Source organism: Heteronotia binoei, chromosome 5, assembly GCF_032191835.1.
Source record: "Heteronotia binoei isolate CCM8104 ecotype False Entrance Well chromosome 5, APGP_CSIRO_Hbin_v1, whole genome shotgun sequence".
NCBI classification, from domain to species: domain Eukaryota; kingdom Metazoa; phylum Chordata; class Lepidosauria; order Squamata; family Gekkonidae; genus Heteronotia; species Heteronotia binoei.
Window position 1 is genome coordinate 156,028,817 of NC_083227.1, and position 16,966 is coordinate 156,045,782.

The following is a 16,966-nucleotide window of genomic DNA, read 5'->3' on the forward strand; positions in this document are numbered from 1 at the left end:
TAGTATTTTCCTTAAACGCAACTCTGTCTGCCCAAGGTACATTGCCAAAGGACATTTTCTATGAGATATTTCAATCACAACACTGGTAGAACTGTAAACATTCCAGAAGTGGTGGATAGTGACATTATGGCCTTTTATTGCATTGCTGATGTTGATTGAGGGACATAAATGGCAATTTGTTCCATTGTGCCTTGATGTGATTCCACTATGATATTCTTACTGCTTGTTACAAGCTGCTTTAAATTAGGGGGTTGTCTGTATGCTGTCATTGGTTTACTGCCTCTTGGAGAGCAGATCATTCTCCAGAGCAGGATTTAGGCCTGGAATAATGTCCTGCAGCATCTTCAGTTGGGAGCTGTCCGTGGCTGGTTTTACACTGGGCAAAAGATCCATTAATGCTGTGCTTTCGAAAGTGACCATCTTCATTACAATCTGCTGTCACTTCTGTTTTGCTCCAGTGTTTTGACTGCCATTTACATTTAAAACCCTGAATCGGCTCTGAAAACGTTTTCGCCACTGAGTTGCTCCTGACTTTCCAAAACTACTTTTGAATGAGGGTTTCCAGGAAGCTTTGGATCTAAAGCCATAAGTGTAAATGTTTTACTTCTGTTTGTCACATTGTTTAGTTAACAACAGCAGATGTCGTTTTTGAGCATCACTTGCTACTGGCTGTTGGTACCTATGATGTTTCTCAGACCTATAGCTCAGCTATGACAATCTGATTTGTATTAATAAAATTGTTATAAGTAGTAGTGCATATGACTAAAGTAGAAGAGAATACAGGATAGAATGCTTAGGCAAAGTAGTTCCTTTTAAAAGAAAAGCATTTGTTTTGACTCTTACCCTGGCTAGAGAAATTGCAAGCGCATTCCACAGGACAAAAGGTGCTGAGGCTTCTTAGCAAAGATGATATCTTTCCTGGGAAACAGGGCAATAAACTCGTTTCTCAAGAAAGAACAAAGGAACTCTTAAACCTGCCCCCCCCTCCACTGCTCCATGGTTTCAAGCAGCTTTTAAGTTTGGCATGCATATCCTGCAGAAACCTATATAAATCAATAAAGAAAAGCAGTGAAGCAAGCAAGTGTAGAGGAGAAAGTCCAGGAGCAAAATTTTGAGTGTAGATGAAAAAATATACTCCAGATTTCTGGAAGGCGATTTCAGTGCTCAGAAAATCAGACCCAAACGTGAATGTAGAATCAGCCAGTGCTTACAAGAGGTGTCTTGTTCCTTTTAGGCTGCGCTGTCCAGCAGTAGTTGTTCCCAAGAAATGAGTCCTGTGTTTGTGATTTGTATCTAAACATTTCTTTTCACTGTTCCTTACTTGGCCAAGATGTACTCTACCCGTCTATGTGAAGCTACAGATGCAGCTGTTATTGGCTATCCAATAATAGTTCTGCAGCATATTTGTTTGGTTTCCACTGTCACCTACCTACAAATAGAGTTTCTGCATTTTCCCATGTAGGTCATCTGTGGAAGAAGAAATCTGCGAAAACTGTTATTTATTGACATTTTTTTTCCACCTTGGATGAACAGCTCCTTGGTACTGATTCACATGTGTACCAGGAGAGCCAGTTTGGTGTAGTGGTTAAGTGTGCGGACTCTTATCTGGGAGAACCGGCTTTGATTCCCCACTCCTCCACTTGCACCTGCTGGAATGGCCTTGGGTCAGCCATAGCTCTGGCAGAGGTTGTCCTTGAAAGGGCAGCTGCTGTGAGAGCCCTCTCCAGCCCCACCCACCTCACAGGGTGTCTGTTGTGGGGGAGGAAGGTAAAGGAGATTGTGAGCCGCTCTGAGACTCTTCGGAGTGGAGGGCAGGATATAAATCCAGTATCTTCTTCTTCTTCTACCTTCATTACTTGATAACAGGCATTAAGTAATGGCTTGTATAAAATGCCTAGCCACTAGAGACAGCTCTTTCATTTTCTTTTGGGTTACTTCACATAATGCTGCTTTTTACAGCCCCAGCAACTAAGAAGGGTAGAGGGCAGCAAAGGCAAAGACCTCATTTACAACTATCAGCCAGTAACACAACGCACACAGCATTTTGGATAAATTGCGGAATACACTGACTACAATTTTTATTGGTTACAGCTATGAGAAGCCTTGGCGCAGCATGGGTCCACTGGATTCTAGAATTGACTGACCTGTCTGCCTGTTGATGCACCCATCCCACCCAGCCTGGTGGCAGGGGTAGGGAGAACCGTGGGATGGCAGGTTACAGGAATCCACTAGGATGATCGCCTCTAAGTGGTCTCCCCTGCCACTTGAGGAAGAGTGTAACTAATTGGCAGCCCTAAGCTGGGCATGCCCCATGAAACTCCTTTCCCCAAGATAACTTAAGGACAGTTTTCCTAAAAAAGCATCTAGCTCCATGCTGATACCACCTTAAGTTGCGACAAAGAATACAGCATAAATAATTGCGAACAAGACTATAACCCTGTCTTCCAATAACAATTCCCTTCAGCAGAGCCACCCTCAAACCACAGAAACCTTATGTGTACCAGGAGATCCTTTAGCATGGGATCCTTTATCCTCCCTTAGTGGACATCCCCTTCCCCGAGTCCTTTCAAGACCCCTCATAGGCCCCCAGGGAAGGGGAGGACCATGTAGCCCCATGTAGCCCAGCCCCCAATGAGCCCACACAGTTTTCCCTTGCCTTGAAGGATGTGACCACTATGGCCACTTACCCCACTGGCTCTCCCCTCTATGCAGGGCTGCAAACAAGGCCCTCAGTAAGTCAGGGCCCCCTTTCACTTTTCAAAAGTTTTATTAATTTCAGGAAAAAAATGGGAGGGTAAGGATAGGGGGAAAAGAAAGATAAAAGCACAATATATTCTGATCTTATTCTAAATAAAATACTTTCAAAAAACACAATGATTCTACAATATTTTCTTTACATAAATTGTCCCGTATTATTTTGTGTAAGCTGTATACAATCCATTTTATAATTTTATAGTATAAGTCTTTTGTTATCATCTAATAATTTTGACAATTCCAGTAAAGGTAAATTTTATAATATAAAATACAGGAAAAAAAGAAAAAATAAATCAGTTCACACCAAAGAATCTTAAGAGTCTTGAATCTCCAACCAAGCATATAATTTCATCCAGTATTTTCTTGCTTCTTCTTTAGATTTCCCAGCCATCAGCTGAGATAGAAAGTCCAGTTCTGCTGTCTCTAGAATTTTTCCCACCAAGTTCATTTTCGTGGGAATTTCCTGCGATTTCCATCTCTGCGCCAGAAGGATCGTAGCAAGGGTGGGCAGTGATGATTCAGTTTTTTACAAAGCACTAGATTTCGATCCAAATGACTCACTCCCTCCTCTTTTTTCTTCCTTGAGATACTCCAAGGATAATTATTTGAATTCTGCAGGAATTTGCCTTGCCAAATTTTGTATTCAATTTAACAGGATCTGGCTAAATGGCCTAAAAGAATTCTGCAGTTCAGGAGAGTTTACATTTGCATCAGTTAGAGGATGTAGTGTAATCGATTATGTTTTAGTGCCTTCCTCCTTTCGAGACTTTGTGGCAGATTTCTCTGTAGGGGATTATATTAGTAGTGATCATTTTCCTTTAATCTTGACTATTAAAGTCGACTCCCCTCTAAACCTTTTGCCTTCTGTGCCAGTCCAGAGTGAGGAGTCAGCCTTTTTACTAAGAATTCATAGGGGTTCTGCATTAAATGAAAAAATCCAACTACTGTTTAACTCTAGTCCATCTCTAGAGTACAGGTCCCTAATACTTTGTGCTGATGATCCACTACAAACTCTTAAATCCTACAGTTCATTAATATCACATATGATTGATTCATTGAACCAAAATTCAGAACCTTGGAGGAATTCACAGAATAAATTAGGGAAAAGCCTCTCAAAGCCCTGGTTTGATAGGGATTGTAGGAACCTGAAAAAACTATTACGTGTCACCTACAGCCATTATAGAGAATCTAAGGCTGTTGCCCTTCCTACTAGTTTTTTCGATCTTAAACTTCAGCTTCTGCAACTCATAAAAAAAGAGAGAAATGATTATATTAATGGCCAGTGGGAGCAACTGATACAAGCGGCAACTTTGAATAATTCAAAACAATTTTGGACCATAGTTTCTGGTGCATTCCATAGGGAAGCTCCCCTCACGTCCCTTATTCCCCCTCATGTTTGGTTTCAACATTTCCTAAGAGTGTTCTATGAGGAGGGTAGAAGTGTTTTAGAACCATCTGATTTTTGTTTGAGTGATTTACCTGATTGGCCCCCTGTAGATTCTGATGAGATAAGGGAATTAATTGTCCAACTAAAGGCTGGGAAAGCCCCTGGTCCAGATGTGATAACCCCCGAAATCCTAAAATCAGACCCGGATTGGTGGGCTCCCTTACTTGCTGCCCTTTTTACAATGGTCGATAAAACTGGTTTAATGCCCGAGGCCTGGACAAATGCAGTAATAGTGCCAATCTACAAGAAGGGTGACTGTTCATCCCCCTCAAATTTTAGACCTATTAGCCTCCTCTCTATAATTGGCAAGTTGTACGCCAAGCACCTGTTAGCCAAACTTACTGCATGGATGTCACAACAACAAATCCTAGGGCCAGAACAAGCGGGTTTTCGCCATGGGAAATCCACACTGGATCACTGTATTATCTTGTCCCATCTAGTAAATAAATATACTAGGAAGGCCAAGCTTAAGTTATATATTGCCTTCCTTGATCTTAAAGGAGCGTTTGACTCCATAGATAGAGACTTACTTTGGGACAAATTGAATAAAATGAATATTGACAAGCGATTACTTTTTCTTATCAGAAAATTGCATACCTCAACTACTTGCCAGGTTAAATGCTCTCTAGCCGGAAAGTTAACAGTTAGCATATAGATGTTAAATAACATCGGGGAGAGAACCGCTCCCTGGGGCACTCCACAATTAAGTGTGCGCCTCCGGGATAGTTCCCCCCCAATCGCGACCCTTTGTCCCCGACCTTCAAGGAAAGAGGAAAGCCACTGCAAGGCCAGCCCCTGAATCCCCGCGTTTAAAGTAAAGATACAAATTGGTGTATTCTCATGCAAGTATTTTCAATGATCAGGTAATGCAGAAACTTTTGCAAGCCTTGAAAAAGAATAAGGGAGAGTCCCCCCCCCCCATTCTCTGTCTTTTGCCTCACTTAAAATCTGCTTCACTCCTGATTCTCCTTCTCCTGCTTCTCAACAGCATTACCCATCCAGAAAATAGTATAACAAAAGAGACACTTACATCAGTATAGAGATCAGTGTCACTTGTCTTGAAGTCACAGAACTTGAAGATCCAGAATGTAGAGTGAATGTAAGGAAAGAAAGAAGCCGGTGGTCGACCCTCTTGCCATTTAAAATGGCACTCGGAGTGATGAGGCTAGAGAAAAAACAGGATCGGGGAGCAGCCGCCTCCGCTGACATCCCTGATCTACCATCCAGATCCCCCTGTCTTCTGGAACCCTTCCTGGGCCCCAGAGCCAAGTCGTCCTTCGAGGCGACCCCCCCAACACACTGATTTAAAAGTGGCTCGGGACGCAATGCTCCGAGCCGCTTTCAATGCCGTGTCACCGAAACCGGAAGTCCCCTTTCAATGGAAACTGCTTACATATTCATTTATGGTCATCGATTGGTGCTGGGTATTAAGTGATGAACATATATGTCTGAATTGGTATTTTGATGTATAATATATTTTGGAGGAAAACATTTTGATCCTTTATATATTTGTAGATGTACTGTTTACTACTGTGGACCAAGATGAGTTTGTGTTTAATAAAAGTTCAGGTGGTTTGATTGTCATTTCATAGATAGACATTTTTGATGGATTTTTTACCTCAAAACTCAGCAAACTGAATGGTAAGTAAAGAGATTTATTAGTAATAATATAGAAAATATATGATCCAGCCAACAAGTTTTCTTTTATATTAATGCCAGTAACACATGATGATACTGATTATTTTACTGACATCGAATCCTTTACCTTCTCAGGTTCACACACAGAACCTCCTTCCTGCAATGCCAATTCTATCAGTTGCCCATCTACTTGTACTTGCAGCAACAATATTGTGGACTGTCGAGGAAAGGGGTTAACTGAAATTCCAGCCAACCTTCCAGAGAATATTGTGGAAATGTAAGTGTCATCTTAACATTTTGTGCCATGTAGAGCTGGATTTCAAAGATTGCAGCCTGGTTTACAAAGCCAAAGGCTGCAGCCTGGTGCACAATATCATTCTTGAATTTTGAACAATTGGTCAAGGAATGCCCAATTATGAATGGCTTATTACAAAATTTATCCCTTGTTATAAAAATTTCCTTTATTCACAGTATCTGTCTTTTCAATACAACATGGATACCTTGGAAGAAGATGAGGCTTTAGCAAACTTTTTGATCCCAACCAATGTAGTGACAATTAGCTAAATAACAAGTTCATATTGTACTGATTTAGATGGGGTAGGGTTACAGTGATGTGACCAAAATAATTATAAACTTCTCAGGCTTATAGTTGGAAAATTAATAGCATTTGTGGAATTTTTCTGTGCTGAATTTTCACATCATAGCAGTGCATTTCAAATGATAGTTGGAATTTTCTTCAATTTTTAATGTATATAATTCCAAATACTTCTTAAAATTCTTTAGAACATAAGAACATAAAAGAAGCCATGTTGGATCAGCCCAATGACCCATCCAGTCCAACACAACATTGCACATTGAACCTCATTTGCTACATTGATGCCCACTCGCCCAGCCTCGACAGATCCCTTTGGAGTGCCTCACAATTCTCTCTGGTCCTCTCCACCCAGAACAATTTAGTGTCATCTGCAAACTTATCCACATCGCAGCTTACTCCCAACTAAAAATCATTAATGAACAAGTTAAAAAGCATCGGACCCAGTACTGAGCCCTATGGTATCCTACTGCTTACCATCCTCCACTGTGAAAATTGCCCATTTATACTCACTCTCTGTTTCCTATTAATTAGCCAGTTTTTGATCCATAAGAGGACTTGTCCTTTCACCCTATGACTGTTGAGCTTAGGAGCCTTTGATGAGGAACTTTATAAAAAGCTTCCTTGAAGTCAAGGTAAACAATGTCTATTGGGTGCCCTTCGTCTACATGTTTGTTCATCCCCTCAAAGAACTCTTCAACAGGTGAGTAAAACAAGAACTTCCCTTAGAGAACCCATGCTGAGTCTTCCTCAATAGCTTTTGTTCATCAGTGTGCATACTAATTCTCTCTTTAATAATGGTTTCCACCAACTTTCCCAGTATTGAAGTCAGACTGACTGGCCTGTAATTTCTCGGCTCTCCTCTGGAACCCTTTTTAAAAAAGGGGGTGACATTAGCTACCTTCCAATCCTTAGGAATGGAGGCAGATTTTAATGAAAGATTACATATTTTTGTCAGGAGATCCACAAGTTCATCTTTGAATTCTTTCAGAATGCCATCCAGGCCTGGTGACTTATCAGTTTTAAAACTGCCTATCACTCATAGGACCTCCTCTCTTGTCACCTCAATCTGACTCAGGTCTTTCAACACCCCTCCTGAAATCAGCAGTTCTGGAGTGGGCAAGCACTTCTCATCTTCCACAGTGAAGACGGAGGCAAAAAATGCATTCAGCTTCCCGGCCATTTCCCTATCGTCCTTCAGTAATCCTTTTACCTCTTGGTCATCCAAGGACCTGACTGCTTCCCTGGCTAGTTTCTTGCTTCTAATGTATTTGAAGATATGTTTACTGTTGGTCTTTATGTTTTTTTGCAATATGCTCATAGTCCCTTTTTGCCTGCCTGATTACAGACTTGCATTTGATTTGCCACAGCCTGTGTTCCCTTTTATTAACCTCACTCATACTAGCTTTCCACAGCTTAAAGAAATCCTTCTTACCTTTTACAGATTCCATTACTTTGTTTGTTAACCATGCAGGCCTTTTTCTATACCTATTTGTGCCTTTCCTGACTTGCGGTATATATCTTATCTGAGCTTCTAGGATTGTAGTTTTAAATAGTCTCCAAGCTTCCCCAAGGGTTTTGACTCTATTTACCTTTCCTTTCAGTTTCCTCTTCATATGCCTCCTCATCTCAGAGAAGTTACTCCTTTAACTTAACTCATTAAACTTATTAACTCCTTAAAAAGAAAGTCTCCCAAGCTTTTGCCTGAGTGAAAAATTAGTGCTGGAGAAAAATGTAGAATAATTATTTTATGTGTTCACTAGACCTTTGATTTCTTCTAAAATGGGAAAGACTATACTGTCACCAAAAATTGCGCTATTTGCTATGACAGTTTCAAAATAGGGATAATTGTGTCAGTAACTCTAATACCATGGTGAGTGGGGGCAGCATGGTGCCTTAAATAGCAGCCAGGGAGCCCCCACTCCCCAGGACACCCAAGACCTGCTGATAGGGCTGGCTTTGAATCAGGTGGGCCCCAGCTTCCCATGCTTTTTGCTGCCCTGCCCCTTCAAGCTGACCAGCCCACTATGGAAGCCCTTACTCTCTCCCCTCTCCACAGTGCCGCAAACAGGACCTCAGGTGAGTCTGGGCCATGTCTTACTGTGTCACTTCTCAAATAATCATAATACCGTTATTAAGCATAGTAAGCTTTTGACTTTTAAAAATATCTATATCAATATCATGAAGATATAGATATATCTATATAGAGATAGATATATCTAGCAGATTGAAGTAACAGATGAAAACTAGTCCTAACAAGCAGAAAGCTTGTTAGGACTAGTTTTCATCAGTTACTGCAATCTGCTTTTTTTCTTTTGTACAACATTTAGTTTGAAATGTTACTACTAAGTGTGGAATAAAAGTTAGTTTGTTTGGCTTGTTCCTTTGTGTGCAGCAGGCATTGTGGCATGTGTTGTTCTTGTAGCGAGCTCCTCATTGCAGAAGATTTAGACTTTGAGTTGAGATTTGTTCTGATGCAAATATTATTGGGTTGGGCCACTCTGTAATACAAGTTCCAGTTTTATATTATTCCATGAGCATGTATTTAATGTGTAATTCACAGAAATAGAAACCAAGATGCTTTTCTTCTGTTTATATCTAATTCTTTGAAGTAATTTATTACTCTGAGTCTTTAAGATAAGATATAATATCTAATAAAAAGCAGGGATTGTTTTTTTTAAAAAAGGGCAGGAGCTAAGTGAATACAGTATGATTAGAAATCTGCTTTATTTAGAGATCCTACCATTTTTTAAAGTCCCTTAATTGTTCAAAATATTTATATCCTGTTTTTCCTAATAGTAAAAATGGTCATCAGCATACCGTAACGTTTTTTACAAAATTCCTTAAACAAAATATCGTTAAGTAAATTGAGTTCTCAGCCATTAAAAGTCATAGCACTGATCATAGCACTCGTAAGACTTCTGACTTCTGTAAGGTCAATATATTTACCATGCAACAAGGCTAGCTAAAGATGTCCAGCAGTTTGGGGACATTTCCTGTAAATCTGACAGCTGAATGGAATATATGGTTTTCAGTGCTGCATTTGCATGATGGTTTATATGCTTCAGTTTTCTTGCTTGTATAGGAAATGTAACTTAATGGATTTATAGTATACAGACCAATCTTTAAATAACTTTAATATCAATATCTTCTTCCCATTACCTCTAGACTTACAGGTGAGCTTATTATTGCAGAGAGTATCTACAAAGTGGAAAGTCTGAAATAGGCTTATATGGAAATGTTTTATTGCTTGTTCACAGAAATCCAATTCTTGAACAGTTTTATTTTAATGACGTATTAATTAAGAATCTCTAAGTATCACTCAGTATTACTCCAGCTAAAATGTGAGGATCTTTTTTTTTGTTTATGCTGCAGAAAGCATTATGACTACTTTTCCAGACTTCAATTAGAAGGGCTTCTAGTCATAATTTTAGCAGGCAGCGAGAACGGTGTCCTTCTGAATTCAGAACAAACCCATATTTATTCTAGACATAAACATGTCTTAATATTTTCTTCTTCAAAATGATTAAAAACTTGTGGATAATATTTTCTCAAAATGTTGTACATACATGTGTAGCCCCACACAGTATTAAAATCCTTCCAAGCCATCAGCATTCCTAAATTTGAAAAGAAATGAAAATAGTAGGTAAATTATGAGTAATAAATAAAAGCTCTACCACAGTGGCAAATCTAAGGATTTTCATTCGTTGGTTCTGCCCTCAGCAGGATTGGCTTACACTGTCTCCGGCACGCCATTGGTTAATTCTAATGTCCCCTGCCCACTGCTGGTCCCATCAGGCAAGAACCCCATCAGAAGGCCACTGACCTTTGAGTGAGACAGTTCTCTGCTGACAGATTCTCCTGGAGGCTTACTGATTCCTACTACCTCTCCTCAGGGCCCCTTGTAAAAAGCCTGGGACAGTCCGTCCCCCACCCCACAGACAACACTACTGCAAAGCAAACAGTGAAGCAAACAGTAAACTGTGAGAGACATGTTCCTCTGTCCCCGCCTACTCAGGCACAGGAATGTTAACAGTCTTACCTCAGAGACATCCAACTCTTTGTGTCCTCTCTGTCAACCAGCCTCAGAAAGGGCTGCAGAGCTGCTGCGGTCTCACAAAAGGCCTCCCAGTACACACAGCCTCCAAAGGCAAATACACAAATAGCCAGGGAGGCAAGGCCCTACTTCCCCCTGGGAAGTGCTAGCCAGAGGCTGTCGCTAGGCAACCCAGGCTGCTTTTCTCAGTAAAGGGTGAGGCCTCAGGTGAATAGAAAAGCATACAGTCCACCCTCCAAAGCAGTTATTTTCTCCAGGATGGAGAGAGAGATCTGTTGTCTGGAATTCAGTTCTGATCCCAGTAGATCTTCAGGGTCCACCTGGAGGCTGGCTACCCTAGGCCTGGCAGCACCCTCTGGGTGACTTGATTCCATACGGCTGGCATGACTTAACTAGGCCCAGCTGCTTGCTCCTGTTCAGCAGCAGTCCCTCTATGACAGCAATGTGAATTAGCAGTTGCCAACTCCAGGTTGGAAAATTCCTGGAGATTTGATGGGTGGGTCCTGGAGAGGGTGAGTTTGAGAAAGGGTGGGACCTCAGACAGGTACCATGGCATAGAATGCACTCTCAAAATTAGTCATTTCTACCTGGAGAACCATTGTTGCCAATCTCCAGATGTGGGCTGCCATTATACCCTGTTGAGGTTGCTTGCTTCCTGCTTTTATCCCCATTGTGGAGAAAGACTGTACTTTTCCTAGGTAGATGCTGCAGGGAGGGGGGAGAAGATGGAAAACTGAAGTCAGATAAATCCCGCTACAGAAAATACCTGCCTTGAGGTGCATACTCTGTGGTATACCATAACACAACCAGGCTAGGCCAAACAACAACAACAACATGCCACAAGCTCACACTTGATGCTAAACACCACAAGGCTGAATATGACAGGAAAGGGTGGCAACAATGCACTGCAAATAAAAGGAATGCTGTGCTTCAGTGTCTGTGTGACCGTCGTCATGCTCCCCCTGCATCCTCCCACCCCATTATTCTTCCTTCTTGGCATTCTGGACCTGTTTTAGGGCTTTGAGCCACCACAGTAACAGGGACACACACACATATGCAAGGGGGGGGGGTGGAAAGCCAGCATCTGTTTCAGCTGCAGGGTGGGTGGGAAGGCAGCAAGGGTGCGGAGGGTGGGGGGTAAGTGAAAGCAAAGGGTTGGGGGTGGGCTTCAGAGTGGGGTCTATCAGACCCAGGTTTTGCTGTGGAAGCTTACTGGGTGATTTTGGGCCAGTCACAGACTTTCAGCCTAACCTGCCTTACAAAGCTGTGCAGATCAAAGTGGGGAGAGGAGAATGATGTAAACTGTTTTGGTCTCCCCCTTCCCACCACAGGGAAGGGAAAAAATGTCATTTTCCTGTGTAGAGGCTGCAAGGAGGGGGAAGGCAATGAAAAGCTGAAGTCAGAGGGACAGATAAAGGGAAGAAGATATGGTTGCCAACTCCAGGTTCGGACATTCCTGGAGATTTAAGGGATGAGGTTTGAGGAGGGATGAGACCTCAGACAGATACAATGCATTTCCTCCTAGGGAACCACATTTGCCAATCTCCAGGTGAGGGCCTGAGATCGCTCAGAATTACAACTGCTCTCCAGATCACAGAAAACAGCTCCTCCTCAGGTGTGTGTGGGGGAGTACATGCCTTCACTCGAGTGGGTGGGAAGACAGCAAGGGTGGGGGAGGGTACTCACCCAGAGCCTCTTTCTAGAGCCCATTATATTTGCAGTTGTATTTTTCTTCACAATGGGTCTTATTACTAGTAGAATTTGCAAAAAAAAATAATTGAAACACTATGTAAATAATTATAAATTAATATAATATGATATGTTATCAAAGTGAAATGGTAGAATTTCTTTTCTTGCCCAAAGCATAAAGGTAAAATGAAACATTATATAATTGCCTATTTAAAATACTTAGTAAGTTTGAGTTGATGATATTCCACGTGTTATCCCTTATACCTAGATCTGCCAAATGCAGCAAAGACCTGTGGGCCTAACAAATAGGAATCATTACATCCCAGTAGTTTTCTTGTGAGATAAAAATTAGTTGTATCATCTATGTCTGGGACAGCCAAACTGCAGCCGGGGAGCCACATGTAACTCTTTCACACATATTATGTGGCTCTTAAAGCCCCCACCGCCCTCTCCGCCGGCTTAGAGAAGGCATTTCTCTCTTTAAATCACTTCTCAAAGCCAAGCCAGCTGGTGGCTTGGAGAATGCATTTAAAGTCGCTTTCTTTCCATGTCTCCCTCCCCCCCCATCTATTTGCCTGCCTTCCGTCCTCTCCCTTCCTGTCTTGCGGCTGTTCAATAGCTGATGTTTCTTCTGTGCGCCTCTTACATTAATGCAAGTTTGGCCGGCTCTGATCTATGTCATTCTGTATTTGCAGTGCTGTCCCAAACTTAAACTTTAAACAGAGATCCTCTTTCTCTGAACTTAGCAGAGAACAAGGAACTCTCACAGCTGCATCTGCTATTTGTAGCTTAAGGGGCTTGTGAAGCTATCCTGTTATCTTTATTATCTTGGTGATAATACTGTGGTAGCTGAGAAAGGAGGGTATTATCATTCTCCCACAGGCAATTGCTGTCTGCCCCAGGCAAATAGCTAATTGCATTCCTGATTTTATGTGTTAGAGGTGGAAAGGGGTAAGAAGTGTTGCTTTATCATAGCTTTTTATCCTGATTCTGGGAGGCTTCCTCACCACATAGCTATTTCTAAATTGGCAGTCATAAAATGAAGTCAACTGGGTAGAAAACAGGAAATTATTACTATCCTCTTGGTGTAAGTGTAACGTGTTGGGCATCTTTTTTTTCCAGCGTACATATTCACCTGTTGATGTCTTCATTTTTGGCAATGCTCAGAAAATACCCCAAAAAGAAATAACCCTTGGCACATCCAAAGACATGCATACTAGATCAATGAAATGGCTACGAATCAGGAAGATACAAATGAAAATAGCAATTCTGTCTGGCAAGAAAATTGCCTTGCCTGTTGAGAATGGGTTGGCTATAAAAGAACTAAAGTTTCTTGAAATATATAGCCTGCACAATGAACTGGCTTTTGGTTTTTTATCTTAATAAGCATCATAAGTCATACGATAACAGTTTGCCAGTTATGGTCCTCACTTATTGTTTACCTGAGCCACAGGTGAGCTGGTTCATCTTTCATCATTGTGCAGCCCCACATTGGGACTGTGCGTGTGCAGGCCAGCTAGGGTTGCCAAGTCCAATTTAAGAAATATCTGGGGACTTTGGGGGTGGAGCCAGGAGACATTGGGGCGGAGCCAGGAACAAGGGTGTGACAAGCATAATTGAACTCCAAGGGAGTTCTGGCCATCACATTTAAAGGGACAGCACATCTTTTTAAATGCCTTTTTTCCATAGGAAATAATGAAGGATAGGGGCACCATCTTTTGGGGCTCATAGAATTGGACTCCATGGTCCAACGTTTTGAAACTTGGGGGGGTATTTTGGGGAGAGGCACTAGATGCTATACTAAAAATTTGGTGCCTCTACCTCAAAACATAGCCCCCCAGAGCCCCCAATACCCATGGATCAATTCCCCATTATTCCCTATGGGAATTGTTCTCCATAGGGAATAATAGAGTGTCCAGTAGACATTTCTCTCCCCCACCATGCTTTCTAAAGCAAGGGAGGGGGCTCAAAACCAGGGAATCCCCTGCCCCCTCCCTCTCTCTCACACACAAATACTTACTGGGTCTTGTTCCTGCAGAACTTTACTTGGTCTGAAAACAAAAGCAAAACAAAGGGAGGGGCTGTTCTCCGAAGCCCTTCCTGTTTCCTGCTTCCTGCTCAGCCTTAAAAGCACATCTTTTAAAAACGGACCTGCAGGAGCTCTAAAACTACATGGTGATTGTGGGGGCGGGGCTTCCCCCACCGACCAGCTGGCTGAGGGTGGGGAGAAGCCTATAAAAACGGGGGATCCCCCGCTGGAACCTGGGGATTGGGAAGCCTAAGGCCAGCTACGGACATTTTGTTTTCAAGCTTTAAGCTTCAAGAATGGGGTGCCCCACCCCCTGGGAATGGCACATGTGCCGCTTGAAGAATAGGTTGTTCTTTCTAGTGCTCTGTGTTTGTTGCTCATTTATTGTTGCTCCATTTAAGGCCTTATTTGTCTTAACTTTTGATCTTCTACCCCACTTGATGGCTGTTGCCTGCTGTGTCATGCTCGCAGTCTCTCTGACATGATGACTAAAGTGTTCTTCAAAAAATGCTTGGCCTGCAGCACCAAGATGCCCCATACAGATGAGCATGTCCTCTGTTTGATTTGCCACTGCAAATTTCATAGTGTTACAGTTTGTACAATCTGTCAGGGTTTCACTTCAAAGGCAAGGTCTGACAGAGCCTTGTGGTTGAAGGTGGCCCTTTGGGAGAAGGCTCTCTCCTCTTCTCTACCGGAGAAACCAGCTGCTAGGTCACAATCAATAGCCCCTGTGCAATCGTCCGAATCATCTGCTAAATGGATGGTGTCAGCTATCTCCTGTTGTTACAGGGCATGTGGGGAACTTTGCCTCTTGGCTATCATAGCCCACTCCTCTCAGTTGCAAGCCACCTCTGCAGTGTTCCACTGTAGAATTCTAATCCAAGATGTTTGTTGTGCGGCCACACAGTCATTGGAAGACACTTTCGTCAAACTTCACTAAATGGACGTGCAAGCAAGAAGAGGATCTGAGGTCAGCAAAGCTGTACTGCAGTCACTGTTCCAATGAGAGATTTGCCCCCATCTCCTCACCTTCTCAGGTGAGAAGTTTGCTGAAGTCCCAATGTGGGGCTACATAATAGGTGGAAGATGAAAACAGGGTTGCACTTACCTGTAACTGTTGTTCATCATTGTCTTATGTTCAGACACAGATTCCCTCTCTCCTTCCTCACTGTGAGTCCCCTGTCTGCTTAATGTGCTTTTTTTTTCCCTTGGGGGGGGGGGGTCACAGTGCCAGGACAGGAACTGAGGAAATGGGGGCACCCACTCCTGGACACATGACATGTTTGGTGGGAAAACCCACTCAAGCCATTCCCAGGGGGAGCTTTCCCATTCCCATTCTTGGAGCTTAAAGCTAGAAAATAAAATGTTCACAGCTGGCCTGCGCACATGCAGTCCCAAGGTGTGTCTACACAGAAGATGTTGATGAACCAAAGTTACAGGCAAGTGCGACCCTGTTTTACTTGAAAGTAAAAAAAAAACTTAATAGAATTCCATCACCAATCTCTTATACCAAGTTCTCTCAATAAATGCAATTTTCATTGTTAGCATATCTAGCTCTGCTGCCTCAAATAATTTTTGCACAAATTCATCTCTTTCTGGAATTTTCGCAAGCTTCCAATACCTGGCGTATAAGATTCTAGCCACAGTAATGATATGTACCCAGAGTTTTTTCTCTAATTTGGGGAAATTCCCCTTTACTACACTCAACAGGTAGAATTCAGGTGTATGCGGAAGCCTTATTTTAAAGATTTTTCTGGCACCAAATATCGATTTGGCAACCTGAATCTATGTTTTGGTGGTTCCCCATAAGCTCTTGGTGACGGGGGGGATTGGTGGTGGGGGGTGTTGAACTGTGATATTCTGTTGCGATGTTTTGTTATAGTAAGGTTTGTCTTTTTTTGTACTGCAAACAAGCTTCAATAAATTATGTTTATGGGGAAAAAAATGAATGCAATTTTCCAGGAAAGGTCTTTGTAATATATACATACTCCACGAGATGAAAAGAAGGTAAAACCTGTGCCCAAGCCTACCTTTTCTTTAAACTAGATGGCAAGACCATGGACTGCTATTCATTAGAATGAAATATTATTTTTAACAGGGAATGGGATACCAGGAGCTAAATTTAGTGATAGAAAAATTGGCTTGGGCTCAGCTAAGATGTATTGAATGCAGTAGTATTTCATTAAGATCCATTGGCATGTACCCATGTCTCCTGGAGATAGAACGTTCACAGAAAAGAGGAGCTATAGAAAGTGAGTGTAGCACAGTAAAACAAAATCCCTTTCAGTTCTCTTTAGTTTATTTATTACTTAGTATTTGAAAAGTTGCAGTGCAAATATATTCCTTAGGGTTTTTGTTTTTTTTAATGGGAGTTAGTTGGTAGCCTTGAAATTTTCCACGGATGTATTCTGTAAGGGTAACCATGTTATACCATACCATACCAAACCTTTAATGGCATAATAGATTCAAATAAAAATACACAGAATATAAAAATTTAAACATTGGAGATAAAATCAAAATGAAACCGAGCTTACAGATGCATTCAGACATGGTCAGAATTAAATTTAAGGATGTCAGCCAGAAATTTTGCCACAGCCTCACTAACCACCCCCTCAGTATCACTCAATAAATAATAACAGGGTGGCAGAATAGACAAATCTGGGGGAAAAGAAAGCTTGCCAAATAAATCTTTACGGAGGTTATGGTAACCATGTTAATCTGCTGCTGCCAAAGCATCCAAGGGTCTTGTGACACCTCATG

At 41.9% G+C, this 16,966-nt stretch overlaps 1 protein-coding gene across 1 annotated transcript in view; it reads left to right on the top strand.

Annotated features, from left to right (window-relative positions):
- Positions 1 to 16,966, top strand: part of SLIT3 (slit guidance ligand 3) — an 884,772-nt gene that overhangs the window by 565,255 nt on the left and 302,551 nt on the right. The window contains exon 9 of the mRNA XM_060240620.1: positions 5,975 to 6,116. Coding sequence (XP_060096603.1) covers positions 5,975 to 6,116 — 142 coding nt within the window. The remainder of the gene's footprint in view (positions 1 to 5,974; positions 6,117 to 16,966) is intronic.